This window comes from Chiloscyllium plagiosum, unplaced genomic scaffold, assembly GCF_037043375.1.
Source record: "Chiloscyllium plagiosum isolate Xiang-an unplaced genomic scaffold, Cpla_swu_hap1 HiC_scaffold_2, whole genome shotgun sequence".
Taxonomy (NCBI): domain Eukaryota; kingdom Metazoa; phylum Chordata; class Chondrichthyes; order Orectolobiformes; family Hemiscylliidae; genus Chiloscyllium; species Chiloscyllium plagiosum.
In genome coordinates, this window is record NW_028270140.1 from 67,620,919 (window position 1) to 67,635,471 (window position 14,553).

A 14,553-nucleotide genomic window follows, 5' to 3' on the forward strand; every position below is an offset into this window, starting at 1 on the left:
CAGATCTTTGCCCACTCACAATCTGTCGAGATCCCTTTGTAAGCACTTATGCACTCTTCACAACTCACTTTCTTATCTATCTTTGTGTTATTAGCAAATTTTATTAGCATATCTTTCTCGCTTTGTCCAATGATTTGTACAAATTGTAAACATTTGAGGCCTCAGTACTGACCACTTGTGCCATTCTATTGATTCAAAAAGACATTTATCCCTACTCTGCTTCCTGTTAGCCAGCCCATCTTCTATCCATGCCAACATGGTTACACCCAACACCATGAGCTTTTAATTTCTGCAATAACCTTTAATGTGCCATCTTATCAAATGTCTTCTGGAAATCTAAGTACAATACATCCACGGAGATGTGTACATGGAGAAGGTTGAATTGGTTGAATCTGTGATGCTGGTACCTTCTGAAGGAGGCCAAGGTGGATCATTCACTTGGCACTTGGAACTGAAGATTTTTGCAAATGCTTCCATCTTCTCTTCTGCAATGATGTGCTGGATTCCCCAGTCATTGAGAATATGAATATTTGTGGAACCATCTTCTCCAGTGAATTGTTTAATTGTCCACCATTTATGACTGAATGTGGCAGGACTGCAGTACTTAGATTTGACTGTTGGGATCACTTATCTCTATTGTGCACTGCTTTGCATGCATGTTGTCCAATTGTAGCTTTACTAGATTGATGGCTCATTCTTTAGGTATGCCTGGTGCTGCTCTTGCTGTGCCATCCTGCACTCTTCACTGAACCACAGTTAATCCCCTCTCTTGGTGGTAATGGTAGAATGGGATATATCCCAGGCCATAAGTTTACATATTGTAGTTGAATAAAATCTGCTGTTATGTTGGCCCCATCCCACATGGACCATCTTGAGTTGCTAGATTTGTTCAAAATTTATCCCATTCCGCACGATGGTGGTCTCACACAAGACAATGAAGGTTATCCTCAGTGTGAAAGCAGAACTTTGTCTGCACAAATTCAGTGCTGTGGTCACTTCTATCAATACTGTCATGGTCAGATACATCTTCTATAGGTAGATCAGTGAGGTTGTACTTGAGTACATTTTCTCCCCCTTGTTCGTTCATGACCTGTCACATATTTAACATTTGTATATTTTGAAAAACTTAAGACAATAGTAAGGTATTTGTCCTCAAAGCTGAGAGCATAATGTATTACACGATTCACTGAAGCTTGGCTGAGTGGCCTTTTACTGGCTGTACATTTCTGTGATTCTGTGAATATAATAATATTTACAACCAAATTCAAGCCTCCTAAATGCCAAAGTATTAGAAATTTCTACAAGCTTGCTATGGCAAGTTGCCACTTTTTAAATTCACTTTTGGTACGTGGGCATTGCTGGCTGACTAGCATTTATTGCCCATTCCTAGTTGCCCTTGAGAAGATGGTGAGCTGCCTTCCTGAACAACTGCAATCCACATGCTGCAGATTGACCCATAATGCTGTTAGGGAGGGAATTCCAGGATTTTTACCAAGCAACAATGAAGAGCCGTGATTTATTTCCAAGTTAGGCTCAGAGAGGATCTTGCAGGTGGTAGTTTTTCATGTATCTGCTGCCCTTGTCCTTCTAGATGAAAGTGGTCATGGATTTGGAAGGTGCTGTCTGAGGACCATTGGTGAATTTCTGCAGTGCATCTTTTAAATGATTTACACTGCTGCCGCTGAGCATTGGTGGTGAAGTGAGTGGATATTTGTGGATGTGGTGCCAAATCAAATGGGCTGCTCTGTCCTAATGGTTTTAAGCTTCTTGAGTGTTGTTAGAGTTGCACCCATCCAGTGAGGTGGATAGACTTTGGAGTCTTGAGATGAGTTATTCGCCACAGTATTCCCAGCCTCTGATCTGTGCTTGTAGCCACTATGTTTGTGGTGAGTCCAGTTGAGTTTCTGGTCAATGGTAACCCCAAGGATGTTGGTAGTGGTGGAATCAATGATGGTAACACCAATGAAAGTCAAGGGGTAGTGGTTAGACTATCTCTTATTGGAAATGGTGATTGTCTGCCATTTGTGAGGCATTGGTACTTGTCAGCCCAAGATATCTGGATATTGTCCAGAGCTTGTTGCATTTGAACATGGACTGCTTCAGTAGCTGACTAGTTGCGAGTGGTTGCTGAATATTGTGCAACCATTGGTGGACATTCCCACTTCTGACCTTAGATGGAGGGAAGGTAATTGATGAAGCAGCTGAGGATTGTTGGGCCAAGGACACTACCCTGAGGAACTTATACAGAGATGTCCTGAAGCTAAGCTGACTGACCTCTAACGACCACAATCATCTTTGTATGTGCCAGGTATGCTTCTAGTCAGTGGAGAAATTTCCTTCTGATTCCCATTGATTCCAGTCTTACAAGGTCTTCTTGATGCCACGTTTGGTCAAATGTGACCTTAATGTCAAGGTTGTCTGTCTCTTTAACCTCTAGAATTTAGCTCTTTGTCCATGTTTGAACCAAAGCTGTAATGAGGTCAGGAGCTGAGTGGCCCTGATAGAATCCAAAATGGGCATTAGTGAGCAGGTTGTTGCTAAGGAAGTGCTGCTTGATAGCACCATTGATTACACCATCCATCACTTCACTGATTGAGAGTAGACTGATGGGATGGCAAATGGCTGGCTTAGATTTTTGTATACAGGACGTACTTGAGCAATGTTCCACATTGTTGGGTAGATGCTAGTATTGTAATTGTATTGGATAAGCTTGGCTAGGATGGCAGCAAATTCTGGAGAGCAAGTCTTTAGTGCTATTGTCAAATTGTTGTCACAAACCATAGCCTTTGCAGTATCTAGTGCCTCCTAGCATTTCTTGACATCACATGGAGTGGTGGAAGACTGGATTATTGAAGGATTGGACCATTGGAAGAGTCCAAGATAGATCTGCCACTTGGCTCTTCTGGCTGCAGATTGTTGTGAATGCTTCAGCCCTATCTTTTACAATAATGTTCTGGACCTGCCATCATTAAGGATGGAGTGTTTTGCGAAGCCTTCTCCTCCAGTGAGTTATTTAAATGTCCACCACCATTCACAAATGGATCTGTCAGGACTGCAGAGCTTAAATCTGATTCATTGGTTGTGACATTGCTTAGCTCTGTGTATCAATAGCTGCTTATGCTATTTGGCACAAAAGTAGTCCTGTTAGTAGCTTCACCAAGTTGACACCTCATTTTTAGGTATGTCCAGTGCTGTTCCTAGCATGCCCTCTTGCACTCTCCAATGAACCAGGGTTGATCCCCTGGTTGATGGTAATGGTCAAGTGGGCATATACCAGGCCATGTGTGCAGATTGTGTTCGCGTATGATTCTGCTGCTGCTGATAGCCCACAGCACCTTATGAATGTCCAGTCTTTAGTCTGTCCACAAAACATGATGGAGGTTATTCTCAATGTGAAGGCGATACTTTGTCTCCAAAGGAATGTGTTGTAGTCTCTCTTACTGATACAGTCATGGACAGATGCATTTGCCGCAGGCAGGATTGGTGAGGATGAGTTCCTAACAGACAGCAGAATTCATTTGGAATGTTAGAGCTGGTACAAGGAGATTGCAAACTTAAAAAAAAATGTATAGTTATCAAGATTTTACTTAATATGTATCCCACTTTTCTTCTTCAGGTTTCAGAATTATTATTTGCCATTGAAAGTTTAAGCAAGGGGCGGCTAAGGTCTGACAATGAACAAAAGCATGTGAAAGAAGAATCAGATCGGCAGAAGCTTCAGTTATCCAATTTGGAGATGTCAACGACAAACGAGAATCAGCTTATAAAAATAGCAAAATTATCAGAATATAGCAATATTAGATCTGTCTCATCAAAAATATTTTCAGCATACCCCCAACGAAGCATTTTTGAATGTAATATGGATACAAAATCTCTTAAATGGAACATAGACACAAAATTACAAGTTAATCAAAAAGGAAGGCTTGTATGTAATTGGCCCCAAAAGCCTAAATTTGATAATCAATTTGACCGAGGGATTAGTCCACCAAAGAAGAAAACTGTGCAATTATTTCATAGAGACTTTAGACGCTCATCTTTTGTAAAACCATTTCCACCAGACAAAAGTAGACAACAAAGGCTACCTACTGAAAAGACGCGTCAAGTCAGAAATCCATGTCCAAGCATCAAATCATTTCTAATTCGTTCCAGGATACAGAAGTCAACATTAGCAGGTAAACTTTAGCTATTTTTGCAGTTAATTCTCACAACACAGACCACTCAGGTATGTATGTTAACTTTGTGATTATTGAAACAACCTCAGTTTCAGACTAACTAAGCAGAATTCAGACTGATACTCTGTCCTAGCCCTGTCCTATGTTTATTCAATACATACAGAAAAACATCGACCTTTTTACTCCTGTGATCTCATATGTACAGATTGCTTACATTTTATTCTTACACTATAGACAGAAATTTTCCATTCTTTCTCCTATCTTGTCTACAGGAATCTCTTAATACTGTCTAGTTTGCTATCAAGGTTGATATAGCCTTCAGAGTTCATCTGTAGTCATTTCTGCTGGCGTGGATCCCCAAAGTGTATGTCTGCTAAAATGAGCCTTACATTGCTAAACATCTTGCTTCTGCTGGAACGCATTTTTATAAAATCATAATTAATTCCCATTACACTTCCACCCTTTTAGTGCTTAGCCTAGCCCAAGGTGATGAAGTTTGAGAACCACAAAAGTAAGAAAATTCTATTTTACTTGGTTATCATGGTGTATTGAGAATTCAAGAGTTAAAGATCCCCTATTAGAGTGACTCTCTGTATGTTTGATTGCGTATCTGTCCTCTGACAGGTTGTGGGTGTCTGGCTACCTCCGAAAGGCCACAATGGTCTGGAGCCATACATGTGTATTTTACTAGGAGACAGTGAGGTCTGCAGATGTTGGAGATCAGAGTTGAGAGTGTGTTACTGGAAAGGCACAGCAGGTCAGGCAACATCCGAAGAACAGGAAAATCAACTTTTTGGGCCGGAGCCCTTCAACAGGAATGAGGCTGGGAGCCTCAGGGGAAGAGAGATAAGTGGGAGGGCGTGGGGCTGGGGGGGGAAGGTAGTTGAGAGTGCAGTAGGTAGATAGAGGTGGGGGTAAAGATGATAGGTCAGAGAGGAGGGTGAAGCGGATAGGTTGGAAGGAAGTTTGACAGATTGGACAGGTTTTGAGGGGGGTGTTGAGCTGGAATGTTGGAGCTGGGGTAAGGTGGTGGGAGGGGAAATGAAGAAAATGGTGAAGTCCACTTGATGCCATGGGTTGAAGGGTCCCGAGGCGGAAGATAAGGCGTTCTTCCTCCAGGCATCAAATGGTGAGGGAGTGGCGATGGAGGAGGCCCACGACCTGCATGTCCTCGGCAGAGTGGGAGGGGTAGTTGAAATGTTCAGCCACGGGGTGGTGGGGTTGATTGATGCGGGTATATTGGAGATGTTCCCTAAAGCGCTCTGTGAGAAGGCGTCCAGTCTCGCCAATGTAAAGGAGACCGCATCGGGAGCAACGTATACAATAAATGTCTTGTGTAGAAGTGAGATGAAACTTTGATGGATGTAGAAGGCTCCTTTGGGGTGGAGGTAAGAGGGGAGGTGTGGGCGCAGGTTTTGCAATTTGTGCAGTGGCAGGGGAAGGTTCCAGGAGGGGAGGCTGGCTTGTTAGGGGGCGTGAACCTGACCAGGTAGTCGCAGAGGGAACAGTCTTTGTGGAAAGTGGAAAGGGGTGGGGTCCATTTGTAGATGGTGGAAACTATGGCAGATGGTGCGATTTATGCTGAGGTTGGTGGGGTGGAAGGTGAGGACCAGGGGTGTTCTGTCCTTGTTGCGGTTGGAGGGGTGGGGTTTGAGGGCAGAGGTGTGGGACATGGATGAGATGTGTTGGAGAGCATTTTCAACCACGAGGGAGGGGAAATTTCAGTCTTTAAAGGAGGCCATCTGGTGTGTTCTGTGGTGGAACTGGTCCTCCTGGGAGCAGATGCACCTAAGGCAGAGGATATGGGAATATCGGATAGCATTTTTGCAGGATGTAGGGTGGGAGGAGGTGTTATCCAGGTAGCTGTGGGAGTCGGGTTTGTACAAAATGTCAGTGTTGAGTTGGTCCTCGTGGTTGGAGATGGAGAGGTCTAGGAATGGGAGGGATGCATCAGAGATGGTCCAGGTGAATATAAGGTCGGGGTGGAATGTGTTGGTGAAGTTGATGAACTGTTTGACCTCCTCATGGGAGCACGAAGTGGTGCCGATGCAGTCATCAATGTAGCGGAGGAAGAGGTGGGGAGTGGTGCCGGTGTAATACCGGAAAATGGACTGTTCTACATAGCCAATAAAGAAACAGGCATAGCTGGGGGCTATGTGGGTGCCCGTGGCTACCCCTTTTGTCTGGAGGAAGTGGGAGAATTGGAAGAAGGAATTGTTGAGGGTGAGAACTAGTTCGGCCAAACGAATAAGAGTATTAGTGAAAGGGTACTTGTAGGGACTTTGAGAAAGGAAGAAACGGGGGGGCTTGGAGGCCCTGGTCATGGCGGATGAAGGTGTAGAGGGACTGGATGTCAAGGGTGAAATGAGGCATTGGGGGCAGGGTAAACGGAAGTCTTGGAGGAGGTGGAGGGTGTGTGTGGTGTCCCAAACGTATATGGGGAGTTCCTGGACCAGAGAGGATAGGTCAGTGTCGAGGTAGGCGGAGAGGAGTTCGGTGGGGCAGGACCAACTTGGGCAGCAGGTAGAGTCGGGCAGTAGGGGGTTCCTGAACTATGAAGTTGGAAGCTGTGGTTGGGAGATCCCCAAAGGTGAGGAGGTGGTGTATGATCTGGGAGATGATTGTTTGGTATGGGGGGAACGAGGTCATGGTTGAGGGGGCAGTAGGAGGAGGTGTCGAGTTGGCGCCTGGCTTCAACAGTGTAGAGGTCAGTGCACCAAACTACCACTGCACCCCCTTTGTCCGTTGGTTTGATGGTGAGATTGCGGTTGGAGTGGATGGCTGCATGTTCTGAGGGCAAGAGGTTTGAGTGGGTGAGGCAGTTGGATAGGTTGAGGTGGTTGATGTCACGGTGGCAGTTGGAAATGAAGATGTCAAGGGTGGGTGAGGGGGCGGTAGGAGGAGGTGTCTTTGAGTTGGTGCCTGGCTTCAGCGGTGTAGAGGTCAGTGAGCCAAACTACCACTGCACCCCCTACTCCCAGCCCCTGGCAAAGATATTTGTTCCCTTGAATAAGACTGTCAGCCCTGGTTATAGATCTTATTAACTGCCTCCTGTTCCTCTTGACATACATCCTTACCTATTAACAAGGGTGTGTGGTGACCAGCAATAAGAACAATACTAAAATCCTGTTATCTACCTCCTTATCTATTAACATAAGATTGTGAATCATCAGTAATGAGCTCCTGTGAACAATTCGATTATTGTCACAGGAAGGCAACAATCAGTCGTCATTGTAAGATTGCGTAATACCTGTTTTAACAACATAATAACACTCAGCCATGTGATGTCAATAGACAATAGGTGCAGGAGTAGGCCATTCTGCCCTTCGAGCCTGCACCACCATTCAATATGATCATGGCTGATCATCCTTAATCAGTATCCTGATCCTGTCTTATCTCCATAACCCTTGATTCCACTTCCTTAAGAGCTCTATCCAATTCTTTCTTAAATGAATCCAGAGACTGGGCTTCCACTGCCCTCTGGGGCAGAGCATTCCACACAGCCACCACTCTCTGGGTGAAAAAGTTTCTCCCCATCTCTGTCCTAAATGGTCTACCCCATATTTTTAAGCTGTGTCCTCTGGTTCGGCACGTGCCCATCGGCGGAAACATGTTTCCTGCCTCCAGAGTGTCCAATCCTTTAATAATCTTATATGTCTCAATCAGATCCCCTCTCAGTCTTCTAAACTCAAGGGTATACAAGCCCAGTCGCTCCAATCTTTCAGCGTAAGGTAGTCCCGCCATTCCAGGAATTGACCTCGAGAACCTACGCTGCATTCCCTCAATAGCCAGAATGTCTTTCCTCAAATTTGGAGACCAGAATTGCACACAATATTCCAGGTGTGGTCTCACCAGGGCCCTGTACAGCTGCAGAAGAACTGCTTTGCTTCTATACTCAATCCCTCTTGTTATGAAGGCCAGCATGCTATTAGCCTTCTTCACTACCTGCTGTACCTGCATGCTTACCTTCATTGACTGGTGTACAAGCACACCCAGATCTCTTTGTACTGCCCCTTTACCTAAATTGATTCCATTTAGGTAGTAATCTGCCTTCCTGTTCTTGCCACCAAAGTGGATAACCATACATTTATCCACATTAAACTGCATCTGCCATGCATCTGACCACTCACCTAACATGTCCAGGTCACCCTGTAATCTCCTAACATCCTCCTCACATTTCACCCTGCCACCCAACTTAGTATCATCAGCAAATTTGCTCATGTTATTACTAATACCATCTTCTATATCATTAATATATATTGTAAAAAGCTGCGGTCCCAGCACTGATCCCTGCGGTACCCCACTGGTCACTGCCTGCCATTCCGAAATGGAGCCGTTTATCACTACTCTTCATTTCCTGTCAGCCAACCAACTTTTAATCCAAGTAAGCACTTTGCCCCCAATACCATACGCCCTAATTTTGCTCACTAACCTCCTATGTGGAACTTTACCAAAAGTTTTCTGAAAGTCCAGGTACACTACATCTACTGGATCTCCCTCGTCCATCTTCAGAGTTACATCCTCAAAAAATTCCAGAAGATTAGTCAAGCATGATTTCCCCTTCATAAATCCATGCTGACTCTGACCTATCCTGTTACTACTATCCAGATGTGTCGTAATTTCATCCTTTATGATAGACTCCAGCATCTTTCCCACCACTGAAGTCAGACTAAATGGTCTATAATTTCCTGCTTTCTCTCTCCCACCTTTCTTAAAAAGTGGTATAATATTAGCCACTTTCCAATCCGCAGGAACTGATCCCGAATCTATCGAACTCTTGAAAATAATCACCAACGCATCCACGATTTCTCGAGCCACCTCCTTCAGTACCCTGGGATGTAGACCATCAGGCCCCAGGGACTTATCAACCTTCAAGAACCTTTGTATTAGTCTCACCCATATAAAGATAGAAAATATACTGCTTGCATGTAATGTTCAGAGATTCATCGAGGGGTGCTACCACAAGAAGGCTATGTCACCCAGAATCTCTCTCAGGCTATCCAGAAATAAAGGTTTGTTTCTCTTTAAACTGAATTTTGTGTCATCCTGAATTAAGAGTCAACAAAAGTAGCCAATTTCAGTGACACTGCCCTTTCCTATTAAATGCTGCTGCTCATTGATACTGAATTCTGAATCAGGGTCACTGGACCACTGAAACATTAAGTCTGATTTCTCGCTACAGATACTGCCCAAACCTGCTGAGCTTTTCCAGTATTTCTGTTTTTGGTACTGGACAGGGATCCAGTTTGGCTTGTAAAGGTACAGAATCAAATCAGATGTACTAGTGAGCCCTTGGTCTATTTCTTCCTAAATGTTTTTAAAGTTCACATTTGGTTACTAAGTTTCTTGATTATATATTGCAAATAAGTACTAAGGCTAATAGAACTCAATATTTAAGCTTTGGACAGTTACTAAACATAAACGTAAGCCAACATATTCAGTCAATGGATCTGAATAATTTATACACCAGTGCGTTTTGGCTGGCCACAGAGCATACATTTAGAGCAGCAGATTATCTATGGACTTAAAAATTTCTTCAGCTCTCCCTTCACATTTAGACATCTTGTGGATGTTTATTACATATTTATCTCTTTAGATTTCAGTTGTTCCAGCCCAAAATTCTTTATAACTTAAACTTTTAACCCCTTTCACCAATATCACTTTTATTGTTTTACATTTTATTCTTGCACAATAAACAGAAATCTTCCATTCTAAGTCTAAGTCTTTCTCCCATACTGTCTACAGGAATCTTTTAATACTGTCTAGTTAGCTGTCAAGGTTGATACAGCCTTCATGGGTAGGCAATGGTCTTGGGGTATTATCGCTAGACTGTTAATCGAGAGGATCCAGGTCACATCCCGGGGAACCACGGCAGATGATGGATTTTGAATTCAACAAATACCTGGAATTAAGACTCTAACGATGACCATGAATCCATTGTCAATTGTTGGAAAAACCGACCTGGTTCACTAATGTCCTTCAGGGAAGGAAACTACCATCCTTTCCTGGTCTGGCCTGCATGTGAGTCCAGATGCACAGCAATGTGGTTGACTCTTAACTGCCCTCTGGGCAATTAGGGATGGGCAATAAATGTTGGCCTAGCTAGTGACATCCTCATCCCACCAACAAATATTTTAGAAGTCAGTTTCTCTATAGATTTTGTGTCAATCCCCTATAATTTGAAATGTTTTCTGTTGTTCAATCCACAATAACCACTTTGTCAAGTAGGTGTACATATCTGAGACTTGTTTTCATACCATTTTCACCATGCATTCCATTTTGCCTGTTACCTCAGATGTAACAGTCACTTCTGTATGCTTGCACCACCATCCCAAGATCATGCCATAAATTCATTACTTTCAAATGGTGTTTTCGAAAGACCAAAACTTGGAGGGGGAGGAGTTGTTGGCATTGTGTATGCCCACATATTTCCTGTATTTCAGGTGGTGAGCAAATCAATCAGTTCAGTTCTCTTTAAAGAGAGGTTTGTGGGCAAGGGCGCACATCTCTTCACGAGAAAGTTGTCAGTAACTAATTTCATCTACATTTTCCTTACACTTGATATATTCCATTTAACTACACCTAAAAAGAGCAATTCCCAATCCCATTTGATGCAGTGTCACTCTTTCCTCGTCATTATCCTTCTGCTGAAAATGGGGTATTCCATATGTTGCCATTCTAAATTATTTAAGAGCTCTGGAGAAACCATATTGATCAATTTCAAAAGGTATTGATGTCATATCTTATCTAACTGTGTGGTTCCAGGTATTAAAAAAAAGTTTGTTCTTTGTTGCAAAAAATTGTTTTCTAAAATAACTGGCCAGATTATGCTCATGTTGCTTTCTTTTAAAATAATCCCAAATTCAAATCCGACAATAGACTTGAAGGTTCGTTTTGTGTACAGCCTCAGTGGTGGTGTTGGGTTGACAAGTTTTGTTAGTGGTCAATCAATTTCTTCCCAAACAATATATCCCATTTTTAAGCACAAATTTAATCGAGTTATTTCATTGATGTCAATTTCAGAAACAATTATGTCCAAGCTTGAGAAAGAGATAGCTACAGAGATAGTGGATGCACTGGTTGTAATTTTCTAAAAATCTATTGATCCTTGAGAAGTACTTGACTGGACTACCAATGTGATACCCCTATTCAAAAAGGTGTAACTATAGGCTGACTTGACTAACGTCCAGTGTTGGAAAAATGTTGGAATAAGTGATTAAGGAATTAATAACAGAATACTGGAAAATCATAATCCAATGAAACATAGTCAACATGGCTTAATGAAAGAGAAATCATGTCTAACTAGTTATTTTGAGGAACTCTCAACCAACGAGGTTAGATTGGAAACAGTAAATGTGTTGTAATTGGACTTCAGAATGCATTTGACAATGTACCTGACAAAAGGTTAAGTAATAAAGTAAGAGCACTAGAGGTTGGAGATCATATATTGGCGTGGATAGAGAATTGGCTAATGGGCAGGAAATGGTGAGTTGGATAAATGGTTCTTTTACAGGTTGGCAACCTGTAACCAGTGGGGTTCTGCAGGAATTGGTGCTGGGATTGCATCTGTTTGTGATCTGATCAATATAAATGACTTACAGGAAGTAAACAAACATGATAAATTTGCTGAGTATACAAAATCGTTGGAAAAGCGACTTGAAAGAAGGATATAAACTATTTACAGAGAGATATTGATAGGTTAAGTAAGTGGACAAAAAGTTGACAAAAATTGTATAATGTGGGAAGATGTGAAGTTGTTTATTGGAAAAAAAACAAAAGAACAGAATGCAAAAAAAAAACTGCAGAAGCTTGCAACACAAAGGGACTTGGGGGTACTTGTGCATGAAACACAAAGCTAGCACACAGGTGCAATAGGTAGTGAGAAAGGCTATTGGAATGTTGGCCCTTAATCAAGGATGCTCAAGTAAAAGAGAAGGGAAGTCTTACTGTAACTGTACAAGGTGCTTGTGAGACCACATCTAGAGTACTGCAAGCAGTTTTGGTCCCCTTATTTAACGAAAGATATCATTTCATTGGAGGCAGTTCAGAGAAGGTTAACTAGAATGATCCCAGTATGGATGGATTACCTTATGAGCAAATGCTAAACAGATTGGGACTGTATTCAGTGGAGACTAGAAGAAAAGGAAATGATTTCATTGAAATATAAAGGATTCTTAAGTGGCTTAACAGAGTAGATGCTAAAAAAAATGTTTCTCCTCATGGAAAGTCTAGGGCTAGAGGGCATAGTCTCAGAAAAAAAAAGAGGTTCGAATTTAAGACTGAGAAGAAGAGGAATTTCTTTCCTCAGAAGTTCCTGAGTCTTTGGAACTCTTTGCCACAGAGAGCTTAAAGGGCAGAGGCCTGGTATATTTTTAAGACAGATAGATTCTTGATCAGTAAGGGAATCAAGGGTTACATGGAAAGGGCAGAAAAGTGGACGTGAGGAGTGTCGGATCAGCCATGATCCTTTTGAATAATAGAGCATGCTCAAGGGGCTGAATTACTTACTTTTGTTCCTGTTTCTCATGAATTTCCTTGGTGGTGGGGTAGGGGACGGGTCTTTCAATTATCTGTAATAACATCAACTGAAGATTGGAAGGAGGCTGGATAAATTGAACTGAACTTACACAATAATTATTGCCCCCAAACAGGAGACATCCAGAGGACTTTCCATTGTTTTCTCAACTAAGGTATTTGTGTTTATTTTTAGGGCCAATACGCTATGAACCCTTCCTTGGTTTGAAAGATTTACAGTGGAAACTATATAAAGGAGCTATGAGAAGAAGAGCACCTGAAGTGTTAATGGATAAACATAAATGCATAATACAACCTATTCTAACAAGTGGTCTGCATAAAGGAAGTCTTTCCATTCCTTTGATCTGTAAAGGTAACAAGTATATAGAAGCATTCTAGAGACACAACTGTGACCTGATCTCTGGCTAATTTGTTTGAGCAACAAATAATAAATCATTTTTCTTTCAAAATCTGGAACATCTACCACGCTTCTGATTTTTCTAAACTGAGGAGCATTGAATGCAACTGTTCACACATAATTTTTGGGGCATATTTCAGGCACTATGAGTAACTGATTGCATCATGCAAAGTTAACAATTTGTTTTCCAAAATTGATGGTTAAGACAATCAGCAGGTTAACCATCCAGACTGAAAGTTTCCCAGTGTATTTTAATTAACTATCTAAGCCACAACAGCAAAGTGTCAACTTCTTAAGTTATGAAAAGCTCATCCAGCTTCTGCATCTTATCCAAACTGGAAATAAATTCAGTTGAGAATAGGAAATGTTCAGGGAATGCTCCCCATATGCACATATGTTTCTCAGCCTCTTTCATTATTTAAAATAAATAAACTCATCTGTTGTAAAATCACGACGGGGTCTAATTCATGCCAGATCTTCCTCATCAAATATGTTAAAAATAAAGACATTAAAAATTTATTGTGTAATGTTTTATAGACATGGTTGATTTGGAATGAGTTTGGCTTGGACTGAGTTTCTGATCATCACTCTCCAAGGACACACCTAACAGTGTGTCAGGCATGCGATCGAACCTGCTGTAGAGTGATATGTGACCAGCATAGCATCATAATAGTGTCATAACTAATTTGTTTTAAAAGTTTGTAGAAACACTGTCTCCAATTTGTCAGTTGCATTACAGCAAATTCACATTAACGATATGCACACTACAGCGTAACGACGAGTATCAGCTTCTGTGGCCCTCATCAAGGCTGTCTCTTTCAACATTATTCTTTATTCTTTCAGTAATGATGTAGCTGTAATTAAGCTGTTAATGAGATTCATTTATGACCAAACTTATAAAATATAAGTCTGACATGCAGGTGATGTTTCAATTAGCCACTTTATGCACTGACACTTTTTAACCTCTGACCATTGAAGAAATACGGTACACAGCTATTCTTTCTTTCAAAGTCGAAAGCTTACATTACATTCCATCTGTCATGTTCTTGCCGAATTGCAAAGTCTGTCCAAATCCTTCTGAAAAGGTACAAAACAAAATAGATGACTTTAAAAATAATTTGGAGGATTAAGCTCAATATCTTATCTGTATAACTCAAGTTATAATTTACCAGCAAAGTTGTTTGGTTGTAAGTGCTTTATTTGACCATTAATACCTTGAATAAATGAATTTTCACTCTGAATTATTCTACTATCATTGATTTATATTCACGTAAATATAACTTAATTAGTTAACAACAAAATGACCCATCTGCAACAACTCACAGGACCTTTTTTGTGTATTTATGTAGCACCTTTAATATGTAAAAAGTCCTAATGCATATTACAGAACTATAATCAGAAAATGAACATAGAGGCAAGGAAAGTGATATTCAGGAGAGGTGGCCAATG

At 41.6% G+C, this 14,553-nt stretch overlaps 1 protein-coding gene across 1 annotated transcript in view; it reads left to right on the forward strand.

Annotated features, from left to right (window-relative positions):
• LOC122561505 (iron-sulfur cluster assembly 1 homolog, mitochondrial) overlaps positions 1–14,337 on the forward strand; it is an 86,627-nt gene extending 72,290 nt beyond the window's left edge. Inside the window, exons 5-6 of the mRNA XM_087997523.1 lie at positions 3,617–4,172; positions 12,883–14,337. Coding sequence (XP_087853649.1) covers positions 3,617–4,172; positions 12,883–13,085 — 759 coding nt within the window. The 3' untranslated portion in view covers positions 13,086–14,337. The remainder of the gene's footprint in view (positions 1–3,616; positions 4,173–12,882) is intronic.
• The last annotated feature ends 216 nt before the right edge of the window (positions 14,338–14,553 follow it).